Source organism: Tetrahymena thermophila (genome assembly GCF_000189635.1).
Source record: "Tetrahymena thermophila SB210 genomic scaffold scf_8254288, whole genome shotgun sequence".
Taxonomy (NCBI): domain Eukaryota; phylum Ciliophora; class Oligohymenophorea; order Hymenostomatida; family Tetrahymenidae; genus Tetrahymena; species Tetrahymena thermophila.
The window spans coordinates 33,472-53,351 of NW_002476124.1; the positions used below are offsets into that span (position 1 = coordinate 33,472).

General features: G+C 23.0%; 4 protein-coding genes across 4 annotated transcripts; 3 read left to right on the forward strand and 1 right to left on the reverse strand. All coding sequences in view use genetic code 6, as the record gives it.

Moving 5' to 3' along the window:
* Positions 1–288: 288 nt before the first annotated feature.
* On the forward strand, positions 289–3,710 carry TTHERM_01287960 (LBP/BPI/CETP family, carboxy-terminal domain protein; the record flags this gene model as incomplete). Its single annotated transcript, XM_001025338.2, has 6 exons — positions 289–877; positions 1,066–1,403; positions 1,462–1,782; positions 1,845–2,450; positions 2,511–3,413; positions 3,486–3,710. The coding sequence occupies 6 exons, from the start codon at positions 289–291 to the stop codon at positions 3,708–3,710; spliced, it is 2,982 nt and encodes a 993-aa protein (XP_001025338.2).
* Positions 3,711–4,319: 609 nt separating this feature from the next.
* Positions 4,320–12,012, forward strand: TTHERM_01287970 (hypothetical protein; the record flags this gene model as incomplete). Its single annotated transcript, XM_001025339.2, has 16 exons — positions 4,320–5,093; positions 5,164–5,337; positions 5,396–5,746; positions 5,836–5,909; positions 5,966–6,431; positions 6,821–7,151; positions 7,281–7,758; positions 7,820–8,165; positions 8,423–8,552; positions 8,604–8,744; positions 8,815–9,402; positions 9,466–10,047; positions 10,110–10,258; positions 10,930–11,768; positions 11,840–11,912; positions 11,965–12,012. The coding sequence occupies 16 exons, from the start codon at positions 4,320–4,322 to the stop codon at positions 12,010–12,012; spliced, it is 5,544 nt and encodes a 1,847-aa protein (XP_001025339.2).
* A 1,058-nt stretch (positions 12,013–13,070) lies between these two features.
* On the reverse strand, positions 13,071–14,455 carry TTHERM_01287980 (phosphonopyruvate decarboxylase; the record flags this gene model as incomplete). Its single annotated transcript, XM_001025340.3, has 2 exons — positions 13,071–14,092; positions 14,215–14,455. 2 exons carry the CDS (start codon positions 14,453–14,455, stop codon positions 13,071–13,073), a joined length of 1,263 nt encoding a protein of 420 aa, XP_001025340.1.
* A 3,037-nt stretch (positions 14,456–17,492) lies between these two features.
* TTHERM_01287990 (kinase domain protein) lies at positions 17,493–19,467 on the forward strand (the record flags this gene model as incomplete). Its single annotated transcript, XM_001025341.2, has 9 exons — positions 17,493–17,512; positions 17,585–17,683; positions 17,751–17,843; positions 18,121–18,210; positions 18,328–18,417; positions 18,558–18,647; positions 18,780–18,869; positions 18,971–19,060; positions 19,374–19,467. The coding sequence occupies 9 exons, from the start codon at positions 17,493–17,495 to the stop codon at positions 19,465–19,467; spliced, it is 756 nt and encodes a 251-aa protein (XP_001025341.2).
* Positions 19,468–19,880: the final 413 nt, after the last annotated feature.

Genomic DNA, 19,880 nt, shown 5'->3' on the forward strand with positions numbered 1-19,880 from the left:
CAAATCAATTCTACAAATCTAATTTACAAGTGAGGAATAAAAATCTGTACTAAAATAAATTAAGATTAACAATCTAATTATCATAAATATTCTCGTATAGAAGATCACTCACTAAATAAAACATGTAAATCTTTTATTGAATTTCCAAAGAAACCAACACCATAAAAAAATATAAATGATTGAATGCCTCACTAGAAATTGATTCTAATGTTTAGAATATTTATGAATTCTAAAATAATCAATAAAATCAGCAAAAAATATAGAAAACAGATTAAAAAGAAAAGTCTAATGAAAAGTGCGAAGAATGCCTTGTTTATGGCTTTTGTAATTGCCATAACAATACAATTTTCTCATGGTTGGATTTATACTCATTACAATCCTCCTTAAACTGATATTTTTGGACCTGCCAGTAAGACTTACCTAACTATGTAAGCGTTCACTGATTTGATTTTACAAAACATGGTTTTTCATCAGTTTAACCCTGATTATAAAAACATTCCTATTGCTTCAATGGATCGTGCTATTTCAGGAATTCCAGTTTAATTTCAACTTTATATGCATGAATCTAAGGTTGATTCTCAATAAACAACTATTAATCAAACAAATAACACTTATGTCATAAATTGTAAGAATGTTAGCTTCAAATTGCACTTGCACTTAACAGTAAATGGTAAAATATTTGACATTCCTGCTACCACAGACAATGCTGAATTCTCAATTTTCTTCCAACTGCTATTTAATGAATAAGGTCTCATATATGTTAACTCCACTAAAGCCGAAGTTTAGATTAATTCATACATGATTCCTGCTGGTTTCTTTGATGCTGGGCTTGACTAGAATATAGCTTTAATGGAAGTTTAACTCCCTCATGAATTTAGTAAAAATTCATAATTTAATTTAAAATTTAATGTTTTTTAAACTTTTGAGTAAATTTTTATAATTTCTCACAAATAAAAGTCCCTCGACATTTTTTGATTTATTTAATAATTTATTTTACAAATGAATTTGTGTGCTTAATTAAAAAGTATCAATACTTAAAATCAATAATTAAAAAATAATAAATAGTGAGAGTTCCTCCAGATGCTATCATGTATACTATTAAATTTTCCTTTGAAAATTAATTGACAGATATCTTGAGAAGTTGGTTAGCTGATATTAGCGTTTATTCGAATATTTCCTTGGATCGTAACTTTACTTCCTTACCTTATATGGCTGGTGATAAAATTGTGTTTGAAAGAAACATGTACTTCTATAATAGCTTAGTTCCAAAGGCAAGACCTAACATTCCTCCTCCAACTGTATTCCCTAGCAGAGATAATCTTTGTCACAAACAAGAAGACACTTTGATGATGAATGAATACTTTTTCAATTCCCTTTTCTATGCTATGCATGATGCGAACATGGTAATGATTATTACTCTTCTTTTAATTAACTAAAAATAATGTAATTTTTATTAATTAGCTTTAATTCACATTAAACAACAATAATTTACCTATCGAGAGTAAGCAAAAGTTGACTGTTTACTAAATTGATAATCTAATTCCTGGCCTAAAGCAAAAATTTATTTAGGATTACCCTATGACTATAACCTTTAAGACCTTATCTCATCCTATGACTTCTATTTTAGGCGAAGTTTTCTTGTTTAGAGAACCTAAAGTAATGACTAAAGTAGAATTAGAAATGAATCTTTTTGTAGATATACCCACTTAAGGATAAGTTTTAATTGCCGCTTTTCAAATTGTTAGTCACGTTGAGTTATCTATGAGAATTGATATCAACTAAGTAGATAAACCAAATTTAATTTAAAAACCATTTATTAATTTATTTTTTTTATATTTTCAAAGCTTTTCCTATACTTTGAAGGAGTCCAAATTACGAATTTCAAGAAGTCCAAGCAAGGTTTTAACGAAAATGAAATTTAAATCGATGAAAATAGAGTAAAAAACGCTATTTAAAGAGTTTTCTTGTAATCTATTCCAAGACTTACAAACTTTTTGATGCTCTCTCATGGTATTTAGCTTATGCCCTTTTAAAATGTTGAATTAATCAATAGTAAAACTGACATCGCTCCTAACCATATTTCTACCCAAACTGATCTTTAAATATTTTAAATCACTAAGAATCCCTTCCAATCTTTCCCTGCAATGGTACTCCGAGTATAAAATAGATTTCTTGACAGGCTTAAAGACGAATTTTTAGAACGTTTAATTCCCTAGGTAAAAGCAATTTATGTTGGTAATAAAGAAGTTGGTAATTGGTAAGGCATAAAATTTGAAATATAAAATTTTAGAATTCCTTAATTTTCTATTGACATAGCCAATACTGATTTTAGAGGAAATGAGTAAGGGAATTTTAATATTCACATTTCTCACTTCATTATTGAACCTGTCCTTACTTTTCATGCTGAAAAAGTGATAGATTTTTGGCTTTTCAAAGAAAAATTAGAAGCAGTAAGAAACTTATTTATTTAATTAATTTATTTTTAAATATTTTTTTTAATTTATATATAGTCTGTTGGGGTTGATTTAGTTCCTAAAATTAACGATTTTGATGCAAATGTCAAAATTGATTTGGATTAAAATGGATAGATACAAGCAACACTTCAAAATATTAATATTAATTGGGATTTTAAACTTTAATTGAAGGTAGGTGGGTTATTTTAATGGCTAGCAGATATCATAGATTGGGTATTGAATGACACATTTGTCCATAGAATATTAGTAGATATACTTGCTAGTGTAGTAAAGGATAGTTTAAAAAAAATTATTGAAAATTAACTAACTTAAGCTCTCTAAAAGATATATTTCATTAACTTAGGAAATGGCATATCTCTTGATATCCATTAAACTGCATCTCCAATAGTTAATTCTTAATTTATTGAATTTTAATCCGCTTTTTTCTTTTTCCCATCTGATTAATACGAAAGACCTCCCTTCAGTCAACCAGTTCTCCCAGATTTCTCTAGCAATTCTAATGATATTGAAATGATGATCCACGAATACTCTCTTAACTCTGCTGGTTATTTTGCATTTACATAACGAAAACTCGATTTGATTATTACATATGAAATGTTTTAGAAATCAGATAACTTCAATTTTACAGCTGAAGTTTTTAAGTGGACTCTACCTGCAGTATAAAGAAAGTTTGGAAAAGATGCAAAAATGAATTTAGGTATTGAATCTTTATTTTATCCTTCTATCAAGATTAAATCTAATGAGCTTTCAGCCAGCATAGCAGTACTTTTAGATCTCTAAGTAAGAAAACCCCAATTCGATTCTGATGGCAACTAACTAGAAGATGAACAAATTACAGTTATTACAATCGATAGCGAACTTGACATATCTGCTAAAGTTTATGAAGAAAAACAAATTCTTAAATTCTCCATTGAGAATTTTAGCTTTTCAAGGCTTGAAGTACTTATTTATTTACTTACTTTCTTAAAATTTATTTATTTTTAAATTTAAAAAATAATTAACTAAATATAGGCTTTTGGAGGTGAAGTTGAACCAGGTATCATCTTCAAAATATTTGGCCACTCAACAGTTAACAAAATATTGAATATGGCTATACCTTTCATTAACGAATACTTGTTTGCTAACAATGGAATAGATCTTAACTAAATACTTGTCTAAAACTTAAAAATTTCTAATATTCAGATAAGTTTAAATGAAGGCTTCATTTATGTTGGTACTGATGCTGATATTGTCTGAAAAAAATATTTTTTTAAAAATAACAATTATAAAACAGATAAAATAAATTTATATTTATATAATATAAGCAATATATTTGTTAAATAACTAAATGGTTTTAACTTTAAAAATCTTTAAATTTTACCATCTTGTTTATTATAATTTTTTTTTTTTTATAAACGGCAAATTTGGATTTGAGCATAGTAAATAAAATTTATTTTATAAATTGATTGCTCTTTAAACTAAATTACACATTAATTTTATTTAAATTATAAAAATGAAGTGCTTTCTTACTTACTTATTTTACTTTTGAAGTAAAAGAGTTAGTTTATTTGCTAATTTTTAAAAAAGGATTTTTGATGAATTGTAAGCTAATAGAAAATATTTTGTTATAACTAGATATAAATTATCATCAATAGAATCTTTTTAAAGAATTATTGATTTATATTTTTTTAAGATTTGTTATTAACTATTAATTAATTAATTTACGTTTTTAGAAGTATTTTTAATTATTTTGATTAAGATTATTTGTTAATAAAATCTGTATTTATTTTATATATTAATTAGCGATCAGTCAAACGGATTATAAAAAGGATCAAATCATAGTTATAAGACTTAGAGATATATAAAATGATTTTCTAATAATAAAGTTAGTTGCAGAGAAATAACAGTGGTGTTATTACATAGCTAACACTTGATGAGATTAATAGGATATATGATTCAAGAAAAAAGATTGATTTAAAAAAACTGGAATTTTAGTCAGATAATTATAAATTAGTTACTATCAATGGGATAAGCTAATTTCCTAATTTAGCAAAAGTTAGTCACATCAATTTAGAGAGTAATGAGTTAAAAAATATAAATGAACTTTCAGAATTTCCTGAGCTCGAATACTTAAATGCTAGCTACAATAAAATAGAAAGCTATGAACTCAAAACGCCAAAATTAAAAAAGTTATATTTGAGTCACAATTATATAAAGTAGATATTTCATTCAGCAGATTACTTTTTGAATTTAATTGTATTAGATGTCTCACACAATAATATTACCTTAATCACAGAAGAACAAATAATAGGATTTAAAGTATTGAAGAAATTCTATTTTTAGCATAATAAAGTACAGTTTAGAGACTCATCTGTTTTACATTAGCTATTGATAGGTTTATCTCAACTTTAAAATTTAGAAGAAGTAAATGCTTTAAATAACCCTTTTATTGACACATACAAATCAAGCGAATGGCCTAATCGCTTAGCATATTATATGATGACTGAAAATTTAAGAGCTCTAAAAATTAATGAGTTAGAATATAAACCTTCTTAGTACAACACTCTTCTAAAAAATTTAAAAAATTTAGAAAACATGTATGATGGAAAGAAGAAACCTTCTAAAAATGTAGACGAAAAGGTAAAGCAAATCAATTAATCCAAATTAGATGAATGAATTAATGTGAATAATTTTAATATAATTTGGTTAGGATATCATCCAGGTGCAAGACATGGTTGATTAGATTGAAAATTGCAACAACAATCCTGTTTAGTGCTTTACTTACTTGCAAAGATTAAGCGAAGATGTTGATAAATTAATATAAAATCCACTTAATTGGACTAAGACATTCTTTTCCAAAATACCTGTGGAGCAAATTAGTATTGTAAATAATTTTAATCATTTTCAACAGCCTTAAAAGTTTACTTTTTATATTAAAAAAGAGAAAATAAATAGATGAGTTCTTGTAGAACTGTTTGTTATTTTTGAATACACAACAATCTCACGCTAAGAATTTGCTATATCCTCTTGCTAAAATGACTAAAATCACCACAAATGACTTTGGATAAAAGTGTTTCGAAGTGATTAACGAAGTAGCAAAGACATCCGATAGATCTTAAAGCGATCTTAAAAAGATTCTGAGAGAAATATGTTTCAAATATACGTATAAAAGAGACTTGGAGAAAGTACCTTTACATGTGATTAGAGGATTAATTGAAACAGTTAAAATTTTCGAAGAACCCTTTATTCATAACTAAGTTCATCTGTCTAGAGTTAACTGCTGGCTTGACTAAGTAAAATAAAATATAAATTGCAGCATTCAAAAAATATTTTAAATTTAAAGAAATCTTTGATTAATTAAATTATTTATTTATAAAAAAAGATGGTTGTTAGGTATTCTTAAAATACGTTTGTCATATAGAATAATATTTACCAAATAGATGAAAGCATTTTAGAGTAAGCTACTTTATTATTAAGCAATTTATACTTCAAATTTATTTATTTTATTTCAGATTTCTTTCATTGATTTGCAAAGAGCCAGAAAAGGTTAAGCTGTTTTGCAAAAAGACAACAAATGAATTCTTAGATGAAAATTTTGGTAAAAATGAAGGATAAAATATGATAGTCACTCATGACGAGGAAGAAGAATAAGACAAAAAAAATAATGAAGAAGATGAAAGAAATGACTAATAAGAAGAAGACGAAAATGAAGATAACTAAATCAACTTTTTCGATAGATTAATTTATTTATTTAGTATAATAGTCAATTCTAAATACAGTACCTAGTATATTAATTGTCTTCAGATATTTTACAATGCATGCTAATGCGATGAAGAAGTCGGTTAAAAAGTTGCAGAGTAATTTTTAAACACCAGATCCAAAAATATCAATTTCATGCAAATATTGGAAGACGAAATTGCAAATTACCTCAGAATCCTAAAGCAAGGAAATAACACCCTTAATGATGGATAAAAATCCGTAATTAATTTATTTATTAAGCATCAAAATGTTATAAAAGTTATTAAAAAGTATTATCATAATTTGAAAAATTATGTATTAATATGAATAAATAATAATTTGAAAAGAAAAAAAATACTTATTAGCCAATAGCATTTGATACTAATTTGAAAAGCAAATTTGATTTGAATTAATAACTCAATATAAAATTTAATAAAATTTTTATCAATTTTATTCATGCAGATAAATATAAAAATTATTTAAATTAATTTAATAACAATGATTTTTTTTTTTAATGCTATTTTATTGTTACTAAATAAAAATAAAAATTTGATTTAGTAAATTAAAATTTTATTTTATCAATATTGAAAATTAATTTAGATAAATTATTTAAATTGATTAAAAATTAGATTTCTAAAGAAGAATTAGCCAATAGATACTTAAAGTTTTCTGAACTTATTAAAACTTATGGAGCTATCTATCATTATCACGAATTTAAGAAGAAAGAACTCCAAGAATAAAGTGGAATATTGCATGATCTTTTGCTTATTGTTTCTTTGGAGTTTGTGGATCCTATTTTACTTGCAGCAATTTGTGAATTCACTAGAAATTTGCTTGATAACAAAACAATTGTACAAAATAAAGAAAATTTAAATACTATTAAATCCAAGACTTAAAAATTGGGATAGCTACTTTCTTATTTAGGTGATACAAAATATGAATAACTCTGCAAATATTTAGGTATGTTTAAAATAAATTATTATATTTTATATATTATTTCATCAATAATTAAGAATTTCTAAGCAATTAATCAATCTTTCGTTTAGTTAAATTAATTAACAAATTTTTTTGTTTATAAATTTTTAATAGGCCTTAATGCTGTAAATTTGATGCACTAAAATGACGAAAGAATATAAAGTCTAATCAGGGAAATTGTTCTTTTGTTTAAATGGTTTAGTGAAAAATAGACTAAATGGTAGAATTAAAATTAAGGAGAAAAAAAGAAATAAGATTTTGAGTTAGAATACGAATCAGTTTCTTCCTTTCTTGAATAATAAGGTAGAGAAAATAACCTATTCAAATGCTTGGCAATACCAAATGATGATGTTAGACTTGTTATCGTTGAGTGTTTAATGACTATGCCTATTGAATAGTGGAAATCTCAGTAAATTTGCGTTTTGTTTAATATTGCAAATGGATATAAAAGCTTAGGTGCAGGAAAAACTGAAAAAGTTTTATCAAATATTTTCATGATTGCAAGCAAATTTTGCATCTTAAGTGATGAAAAGAAATCAAAAGACTTTGAAATAATTTATGCAGAAAACTCAGTTCTGGATGTCTAAAAAGTGTAATAACTTAATGATGAATTGCATTAAAAAATATATAATTATTGTACTATTAATAATAAGACTTCTCATAGATATGGAAAGAGATTTAAGAGAGGACCCAGATGAAGAACAAGAAAAAATTGAACTGGCAATAGCTTGTGTTAATTTCTTGATTTCTTTGAGCGCTAAATTTGAATTGAGAAAGCTTGCTAAATCTTAGCAAATAGGAACAACTTTAAAAAAAGTTCTTCTATTAGAAGAAGAGTATTTGCCTGATAGTGCCATCCCGATTGAAATAGAAAGAACTTGGGCAGGAAGGTTCTTGCATTATATTTTACCTATATTATAAGGTAAAGACTCTCTCTACCCCTATAGCTATATATCCTTTAGAATCCTATGTAGAATTGCTGATAACTTATAAAGAAAAGTAATTAATTAATTTTTAGTGCAACTTAAGTTAAAACCTATTTTGTTTAAAATTGATTTAATTTTATCAAGAATCATTAAAACTATTAAAAGAAACCCTACCAATTACTATTTAACTCTTACATGTTAAATAAATAATTTTCTCTTTAATTTTACTAATTTAGATTTATGGTAGAATAAATTTTATTTTTATTTTTATCATAATGTATTTACAGTATTTACATTTGTTAAATTGTTATAATACATATATTAAATTAGGGAGAAGAATAAGCGGAGGACCTTAAAGAATTTGATTATTTATATAAATATGAAGAAATTTACAAGAAAAAATACAAGAGGTTTTAAGAGCGTAAGAGCAATGAGTTGAAGCTATGGGATTAATTAAAAGGTAAGATAATAATTATTAGATTTTTATTGATGAATTAACAATAATAAATAGAAATAGAAGTATAATAAGATTAATCTCAATTGTATCTTGATGATGTTGAGTATGCAAAAGAGATTTAATAAGTCATGAACTGCAATCTTATTTAGGTACTAATCAATTTTTTAATTGGAAATAACCAGTCTCAAAAGTCAAGTAACCAATTTTAATTGTTTTTCTTTGAGTATTACTTAATATTTATTAATAAATTTAATGTTTTATTTAGTGGTCTTGGAGTCTGATTTGAAAATGCAATTTTAAGAGCTATAACTTGAATATGAGTTCAAAGAGCAAATGCTTTCAATTATATACAAACTTAGAGATAAAATCTTTCACAGCAAAACTGACTAAATAGACGACTTAGAATTAGATTTAAATTTTAAAAAAGGAGAACTTTCCAAGAAAGATAGAGAATTGCTTTACAGCAAATCTCACAGAGATTTGATTACAAAAGGATATATATTGCTTCATAATGAAATTGATGAATAAAAGATTTAAGATCATCTTGATTAGGCCATTCAATAGCCTATTGTTTCTGCTTAGCAATATAATATGAAAAATGCTTCTAATGTTAAAAAATAGTTTTTACATCAAGATCATGCTTAGGAAGAACTTTTAGAAAATTTTGAAGAGGAAAAAGTTAAGAAAAAGTCAAAGAAAAGCAAACTAAAAAATATTAGAGCAACTTCTTAAGTGCCAAAAAAGCTTAGAGTTTTGATGGTTAGCAGTCTGTTGAGATGCATTTACGCTTTATGCATTAACTCAGACAAACAAACAAAAAAATAAATCACAACAGTCCTAGAGGCAAAAGCTAGTAAATAAACAAATAATTTTTTAGATAGTTTAAATTGATAAAAATAATTTATTTATTAAATAGATATAAAAAATTTAACCTGCTTGTGTGATTGGGCTGGTTGGAGTGAAGGGAATATAGCAGCAAAGTATCTCTGGATAATTAACTTTATTTTAGATTAAAGCCAAGAAAGTAGAAAGATAGAATATATTTATAACTATGAAATTATAGCCAAAGTTTGTCATAGAATAACTAAAATTATTGAAAGAAAGCTCTTAGAGGATGAAAAAAGTCCTATATCAGAAGATGATAAGATTATTATGAAAGAGTTGTGCAGTGCTTTAAGCACAATGATGCAAAATATATGCAAATTTAATTGGAATAGCTTAATAACAGATGAAGGAAATCCAGATGACAAAAAAGATAGCACCAACAAGAAAATAGATAAATTGCCAAAAGAAGAGCTTGAATAATTCTTGCTGAAGTGTAACTTAATATGCACAGAAACTCTCTTATTGAAGATCCTCCCATTTTAATAGTTTAAAACTTTTATAAGCATAGCTTGTTTTTTTATGAAATCTTCAACTGAATTTGCAAAAAAGGTGGAATCACCATTAGAAATTTCAACTAGAGAATTAGTAATGATTTCACTTTCAAATCTAATAGGTATGCTTGTTTTTGAATAAATTTATTAAAATAATTTTATTTTTGTTTTATTTGTATTTTAGGCACTTACATTTGTGGTATTAATTCAAAGAGACAAGATGTAATGAGAATTTTCACATATGCAGAGGTCTTTGAAAAGAAAGTTATCAGAAAGTCTTATCTACAAAATATCCTAGACATTTGTTCTTATAAGAGCTTCGAATTTATTTTGGTAAATACATTTTTTTAAATAAACAAAAATTCAAAATAAACAAAATTTGTGTTTTTCTTTTTTAAATATATTTCTATTGTTCATCAATTTTACTGAAAATCTATTTATTTATTTAATTAAACTTTTAAAATTTAAAATAATTTATTTTCATTACATTTTATTTAGTTTTTTTAAAAAACAAGGAAATTGAAATATTATAAAAAAAAACAATTTTCACAATTTAATTAATTTTAAGTTTCAAATATAAATTGCTTATTGACAAATATTTTATTTAATGAAGCATTTAGATGAATTTCTTAATGTTAATTTAGGAATTCATTTTTAAATATAACTTTTAATTTAATATTTTTTAGAATTTATGCTAGATTTTAAGATAAATTAATTTAAATTTTAAAATGAAATGATTACTTTTCTTTTGATGGAAATCTTATTTTATTAATTTTTTGCTTTCAAAAAGTTAATTTTAATTTAAATTAAAATACAATCTTTTAGTTTAATTAAATGAATCTTTAAATGGTTTTTTGATGAATTAAAATTTGCTTGTGTCAATTGGAAATTTAATTTTTGACTAACTTAAAATATGTTTAATAAAATTACAATAATTTTAATATTTAAATTATTATTTTTTATCATAATAAAATTTTTAAAACAAACTAATTTTAACTTTATAGGAAAAAATAATAGAGGCAGAAAATAAATAAGAAGGAAGATCAAACAAACTTTTATGTGCATTCCATATTCATTATCGAGATGTAAATATGGGGAAGTATTAGAATGGATTTTTAGTAAGGTTAAAGCAAGATATTAGAATATACAAATATGATAGAAATACATTTTTAAACACTTTAGAGAGTGCTGATATCAGTTTATTTAAAAAAATAAGCAGAGTTAGATTTATAAGAGAATCGGATATAGATGAATGTCTTACTGCAGAGACACATCAAAGGATAATATTAAAAATGGGAAGTGAATTCTTAAATGTTCTATTTTTGAATGAAAAGTAAGGGGATATTTTCTTAAGGACGATAAAGAATAAAACTCGTAAAGATACATTCATTGCTGAGGCTCTTGCATACAGATTAAACAGCATTAATTAAAAAGATAAAGGTGCTAAAAATCAGCAATAACATATTAAAAACTATCTGCAATGGGTATGTGTGAATCCTGAATTGCCTTAAGACAGAGATAATGAAACAAATATTTAGAATAAAACTCTCATATTACTAGATAATTAACAAATACTTTTCTTTTAAGAAAATTAGAAGCATTGGATTTACCTTCAAAATAGAGAAGGAATGTAGCTAGAGCTTGAGCAAACTAATAATACACCTGCAGCAGGAAAAAGTAAGAAGTCAAAATCATAAAGCTAGGTTTCAATATACAATGAGCAATAGCTTAATAAGATATAAAATTACTTCTAGCCTGTATTTGAGCCAATAAAAATAAACTCTTAGATAAAGCAAGTTATTTATGATCAAACAATAGTCACATAGGTGATGATTAAAACAGCGTAATACATTAATTAAAATTTCTTAGATTGTTATCAAAATAATAATCATAAATAAAAATATAAATAAACAGGAAAGTTTACAAGTTGCTCTTCATGGGGGATGAAGAAAGAGAAAACTTTAGAAGCCACATGATACTAAGAATAGTAAAATTATTTATATTTAATTAATCTAATTAATACTTCTTTATAATACAAGAATAATTTAACAAAGTGGAACCAGAGATTTGACAAAGTAGAAATTTGAAAATTAACTTGAAAATAATCACTTCAACATTTTTAAATACAAACAAACAAAATTAGCTTTTTAAAATATTATTAATTATTTTCTTTTAAAATATATTTGTATGTAAATAAAATAAATAACTTAAATAAATTAAATATTCACATTTTTATTCACTTGCAAGATTTCTTTTTTAAAATGGACTTTAAATTTTGAAAAGGATTTTTTTTACTTGTAAGATATCTTTTAAATATCTTTAAAAATGGACTTTTATTTTGAAAAGAATTTCTTTTCTTTGATAAAGAATTTATTAAATTATTTAAAAATAAATTTATCGAATTATCTTAATATTTTTAATAGGTTTTAATTATTAATAAATAAAGTTAATTAATATCATTTTTTAAATTAGGATTTTTGTATTCATTTATGAGATGATTAAATTTCTATTTATATCAATGTATTTGAATTATCAATATAAATTAATTGTATGATTTACTTAATAATTAATTTTAGTTAAGTTAGTGTTAAGATCTTACGAATAATTAGATATTTTTATTTTATTTTATGAAAATTAATTAAATTTAATTTGCGGAGACAAACAAACTAATATTTTTTGAATATTTTTATTTTTTTGAATTTATTTAATTATTAGATTAAGAATTTGTTTGATTCTACTTTTATCAAAACAATAAAGAATTTCTTTCTATTTATTTTGAAACTTTATATATTATATTTTGTAAATAAAAAATTTTTGAAAAGCTAAAATTGTTAATTTTATTCAAAGATCTATGTAAAAAATAGATGAGAAGAATTAATTGATTGATTGATTGAATTTCTGATAAAATTAGAAAAATAATTAAAATGAAAAAGGGATTATAAACAAATATAAATAATTAGTTTATTTATTTATCTATCTATATAATACATTTTAAAGTTGCTTTCAGAATGTTTATTGATTGATCTATTATTGTTTATTTTGTTTTTATTACAATGTTTGTTTTATTGTTTATTCTTTTATTTATTATTTGCTTTATTGTTTGTTTATTTGCTTGTTTTACTTGCTTGCCTTAATTTATTTTGTCTCAGATAGAGAGGAAATCCATAAATTATTCTTTATTTTCATAAGTTGAGGTTTTGGGTCTACCAAGGTTCTTTCTAGCACCAGGCTTGATCTTGACTTCTAAGAAAGCAGGACCTTCAGCACTTTGGACGAGTTTAAGCTTTTCCTTGATTTCTTCTTCAGTAGTGGCTTGGTAGGCAACCTTGTAGCCAGATGCTAAAGCCAACTTACAGAAGTCTACGTATTTAGCGGCAGTAGGTTGAGCACCGACGGAATCGTGAGCTTCATTGTTGAAAAGAACATGTCTGTAATTGTTGGGCTTAGTTTAACCTACGGTGGTCATGGAACCTAAGTGCATAATCAAACCACCATCACCATCGAAGCACCATACATTTCTGGAGCTTTTTTAGTTGGCAATACCTAAAGCGATAGAGGCGGCATGACCCATGGAACCGACAGTCAAGAAATCTCTTTCGTGACCTTATCCGTTTTAATCTCTAATTTCATACAATTCTCTTGAGAGGAAACCGGTAGATCCAACAATAACATCATGAGAACCGAGCATAGGAATAATAGCATTTAAGGCTTGTTCTCTGTTAAGAGGGTAAGGATTTGTAACAGAGTTTTTCAACTTGTAGTTAGTGAAACATTATCTTTTAACTACTAAAGCGAAAGGAGATTTTCTCTTTTTGGCTGATTGGACAGCAGATTCGACAGCTTCGGTAGCACCTTCAATGAAATCAGGAAGGACTTCGAATTAGATACCCATTTCGGTGATTAAACCATTCATGGTTTTACCTTAGACTAAATGTTGGGGTTCATCCTTCTTACCAGGTTCACCTCTCCAACCGATTAACAAGATCATGGGGATACCATAAACTTATCTGTGAGCCAAAGACATAATAGGATTAACAATATTTCCCAAACCAGAGTTTTGTAAGTAGACCATGGGAACTTTACCAGTGGCCAAGTGATATCCGGTAGCGAGAGCAACAGCACTTCCTTCATTGGCAGTAATGATGTGGTTCTTAGGATCAGCATGATCTATTCAGATGTAATAAAAAAGAAGATTAGACTTTGAATATATCAAATAAAAATCATGCATTTCATGAACTTGAGTTCATTTTGCATTCGAAAAGGATATAAATATGTTTCTCATTTGTTACCTGAAACGTAAGCGCAGAAATCCTTAAGGAGAGAATCGGGAACACCTGTGAAGAAGTGAACTCCGTTCTTTTGTAAGCATTAGTAGAAATCCTTAGGATCTAAGAAATCTCTAGTTAATTCGAGATAAGGCAATTCTTCGGTTTCTCTCTTGCCAGATAAGAAGAACTTAGAGTGGTAGCCCATTAATTATGATCTTTGGGCTAAGCCTTATAATCCTCTGTAGAAAATCTTTGAAATCATTTTTAACTATATCTTTTTTTTATTACTTTTATTTACTAATGCTATTGATAAACTATAAAGTTTTTTAATTTAATTTAATAGAAATTAATTAATTATCTGTATCTTCACTTTTTCAAAATCTGCTTCAATTTAAGCACACAAAATTAATTCTTAATAAACACAAATAGGTAGGCAGGCGGCATATATATAATATATAGAGACTGATTGATAGATAGATATATATATAAATATATTGTTTCGATGCAAATCTTTTAATTGAAAAAATTATAATTTTAATGATAAATGTATAACAATTCTAGTTGACAAATCAATTTATTATTTTAAATTTCACAAGTATTCATAAATTTAACAAGAAAATTTATGATTAAATTAGATTACAAATCAAATGAAAAATTTTAGTTCCAAAAAAAAGAAGGAAAGTAATGAAGACATAGTATGAAATTCAAATGATAAATTTAAGTGAAAATCTGTGGTGAAAAAATTTGTTTGCTCAAAGCTTTTGAAGAAAAGATAAAAAATTAAAAAAATTGAATTTATGAAGGTTCTATCTAATAACTATATTAAGGCATTAAAAATAAAAAAATCAACTTATTTATCAATAGCTACTTAAGTAAAATTATAAATTTTAATACCAAAATTAATAAAAGGGATCAAATTTATTCAACTAAATTTATAAATAATCAAATTACACCCTTTACATGTTTCTAAAATTTTTAATTGACGAATCATTGATTAATTATCAAATAAATTCATAATTACGCCTTCTTAATTGAGTCATTTTTAATTAGAAACAAATCTCAAAGTATTCTTATCTCGTTATATGTTTCAAATAACTAAATAAATTTATTAATTATAACGTGCATTTCTTAATTTTTCAAATCTAAGTTTACTTATTTTTTAATATTTTATCCTGCTTTTCTAAAACTAAAAAATCCATATTGTTATACATTTAGCTCCCTTATAGGATTACGAAAAATAAACATTATAAGAATTAAGTTAAGTAGAATTTAATAAAATAAATAAAATTAGATGGTACTGAAAATAAAAATACTACGATAAGTATCTATATCATTAATAATTTTCATAGAACAAAATAAATTTGAATTCATCTATTTATCTTACTAATTATTTTTAAATTTGAAGTAAATCACATATAAAAGTATCTAAATAACAAAAGCCATATGAAAAATTAATTAATTAATTTCTTCCATCGTTATTAAATTAAGTAATTAATTAGTTAGATATAATTACGTGTAAAGATCAAAAAATATATTCTTAATACCTTTCTAATTAGCTTCACTATTGAATAATTTGAAATTTTTCCTATCTATTTTAACTACTTATTTTTCAAAATTTAGTAATATCAGTAATTAATCGTTTGCTTTTTTTAATTACACCATACCATGTAGATGTGTAGACTTTCTTATCAAATTAATTATTATCAAAAATTGTACTTTTGGGACTTTTTCATCATCTATTTTTCTATTTCTAAATAAAAAAAATCATTTTTTAATAGACTAAAAAATTATTAAAATATTTTAAGAAATAATTTAAAATACAAGATTAAAAATAAAAATAACCTCATTAAGTTTCATAGTAAATCAAAATATATAATTATTACATCATTATTCATCAATGCTTTATAAAATAATAAATAAAAAAATATATAAAAAATTTTTTTTATTCTATCTTTAAAAAAATTATAAATAAAATTTAATTTCTTTCAAAAATTATATTTTTTGCTTAATATTATAAATATTTAATCAATCTTACATTTTCTATAAAATTTATTGACCTTACTAGATAAATAAATATAGTAATTCATTATAGTATTTAATAAATTGTATTATTGATGTACACAAAGATAATCATCGGTTTTGCATAATATCATACAGTTATCTTCTGTTTTAGATGATTATTCTTTACTGAATGTTTAGCTAAATAAAGCTAGTTAAATATAATTTATTAAACCTTGTTAAATTTAATGAATTTTTAAATAATTTTTAACTTTTGTATGCTGTAAAAATAAAATAATTAAATTTTTCTCATAATTTTTCTAATTGCTATTTCTAATTTTTCCATATAAATATAATATCATGATTAAGAGGGAATCATAAAGATATAAATCTTCAAAATTCTAATATTATTCTATTAACTAAATCAAAATAGATTATTTAAAAATACAATTTCCTTAAAACAAGCAAAAACAAACATAAAAATTGATCTGAAATATTTTTTTTAATTTTAATTTTGTTTTTTTTCATGGATTAATTGTTTAATCCTAATAAATTTTATTAATTTAATTTAATATGATGTGATTTATTATTTATTTATATTAATATTTTTACAGATATTTAAATTTATTTCAAATTTTACAATTTTATTAAATACTTTTCCTTTTTTAAACACTTAAGTTTTTTATTTATATTTTATCTAACATAAATTACATCTTCTAATATATTTTTAATATATTCCTCTCATTCATTTTGTAAGTATGAATAATTTAATCAAAAAAAAAATAAAAGCTATAAAATGGGAAACTCAAAAAATAAAATTAATAAAGTTCTAGAAAACTTTTCACCAAATAATTTAAATAATGTATGCTCAATTCTAAAAATAGACAATTCTAATTTTAATTTATGGATAAAATATTTTAATTATATTTAAAATAAAGAACCATTATTCTTTCATTAGCCAAAAAACTTTCAAATAAAACTAAGATTTTGATACAAAATAGATAAAATTAAAATTAATTAATTGATATAATTGCTAATCTTCTTATAATAGCTTATTTATTTAAAATATAGTTCTTGAAATCAGATCTCTTTAAAAATGAACAATTTTCTGTTTAATTTTAGTAAATAAAATTCTTAAAATATTTTTTATATGTTGAATTTTTACTGAATTTATTAATTATTATTATTCTTTTCCTATTATTATTAATTATAAATCTTTTTTATAAAACAGTAACGAGATTCTGTTTAATTTTAAGAATTTTGATTTTGATTCTCAAAAAATAAGTATAAATGATATGAATATGAGAGCACTTAAAATAGAGTAATAAATATTTAAGATTGATCAATTAATTTATCTTATTTAAATTTTATTATTTAAATCCATAAATATTAGAACATTTTTGGCAAAAATAAATCACTAAGAGCTCTCTTAATTATTCTAATAGATTAAGTAAAGTAGATAATTCTTTGAAATACTTTAACTATCATTGAAGTAAAATATTACATTTAATTATAAACAATGCAAAAATCTATAATGACAATTTTAAATTTAATAAAAGGAGATGCTATATTGAAGATTAAGGAATAAAATTATTAAGTACTCTAATTGAAGATTGTCAAACAAATATCCTTATTTTAAGACTAAATTTGACGTAATAAATTATAATTTTTCAAGTTAATTAGCCTCTTAAGCTTAATTTTATTTAATAATTTTAAATTTAATTTCTTATAAAATATTTAAAAAATTTAAATATTATTTTGGATAATTAATTTTCTTTTATAATATTAATATTTTTAAAAGATTTAATAAGAAATTAAATTATTAAAAACTTACAAATACAAATAAATAATAAAATTATTCAGACTTTTTTTATAATTTTTTTTGAATTATTTTTTAATATTTAAAATAATAATTGTTTTTGTTTTTAGGGAGAATAAAATAACGAATTTAGGATTTACTTAATTGTGCTAAAGTTTAGCTAAATGCTCAAGTTTGAGCTATTTAACATTAGGTTTAATGTAAAATTAATATATTTACTTATTTATTTTATTCACATTTCTCTCAAAGATAAAAATTATTTTAATTATTTTTTTGTGGTAAATTTGATTAACTATTTGTTTTTTTTGAAATAATAGGAGAAATACAATTAAAGATAATGGAGTTTTAGAACTGATAAATTTGTTTTAAAATAATAAAAACATCATCAATTTAAACTTAGATTTAGGGTAAAAAATTTATTTAACTTTTTTAATATTTTAAATAACTTGATCTATTTTTAAACTCAAACAAAATATATATTATCTAACTCTATTTTAAAAATAATTAATTAAATAAGAACAAATAATTTAAATTTTTTTATTTTTAGATAAAATTAAATAGGAGATTCAGGATTAAATAGTTTAGCCTAAGGCTTAGAGTTATGTTTTAATCTTTGTAATCTAACTCTGAACTTATTGTAAACTTTAGCATAATTAATTCTAAATTATTTACAATTTAAAATCTATTTTAAAATATTTCTATTAAAATTTTTAAAATGATTCTTTATTCAAAATATTTTAATGATTAACTTTTAAAAAAATTATTTAAGTTAAAACAAATTTGGAGAATAAGGAGCTTCTCACTTAGGAAAAAGATTAGGAACACTGAAAAATATTTCTAATTTAACTCTTGATTTAAGGTTAAATTAAATTTATTTTTTAAATAATTAATGATATTCATTATATTTCTCTGCTAAAAATTGCAAAATAAACTTTATTTAATTTTATATTCATAAAAAAGCTCAAACAAAATTGGGAGCAAAGGACTTTAAAACTTGAACAGAGGTTTAGGATTTTCATAAAATTTACAAAATTTAAAGCTTATTTTGATGTAAATTCTATTTTAGTATTTAATATATTGAAATTTTTAAAAAAATGATTAATTTCATATTGATATATCAATTTTTAATTAACTATAATAATGAAAAATATATTTTTAATTATAAAGAGTTTAAATATAACTAAATGATTAGATATTAAACATAATATCTAAAAAATAAATAAAATGTATCTATAAACTAATATAATAGATAAATTCTCATTATTGAAAATAATTTCAATATTTACAATATTTTTGCAAGAAAAAAATGATTTTCTAATTTAAATTTAAATCTAAGCAATAAATTAATTTCTATATAAAAAAGAATGTGCAATATTGGAGATGATGAAGTATCAGGTATGATAACAGGGTTATCAAAATGCTTAAAATTGAGTTGTTTATCCTTAGAGTTTAGGTGAAATAGTTAATTTTTATATAATTATACTATAAAATTGGAATTAATTTAAGTTTTTTTATATATCCATATTTCAAATCATTAAACCGATAAAGAAACTTAATGAATTCCTCACAAAAAAAATAATTTATACTTTTAATTTGGATATCATTTTTTAATCATATTGTTCGATTTTTTTTAATAAAGACAAAACTATTAAAATTTTCATTAATTTAAGCTAGAAACCCAAAGTATTTTATTACATTTTACAAAAAATAATTTTCAAAACCATGTAAAAATATCAAATTTATTACTATTTTAGCCATCAAACCAAAAATAAATTAAAATAATTAAAATTTTTTTACAATAAAAATGAATTCAACATATTAATAAATTAAACTACCATGTTTTATATTATTAACCTCTTCTTCATAATCA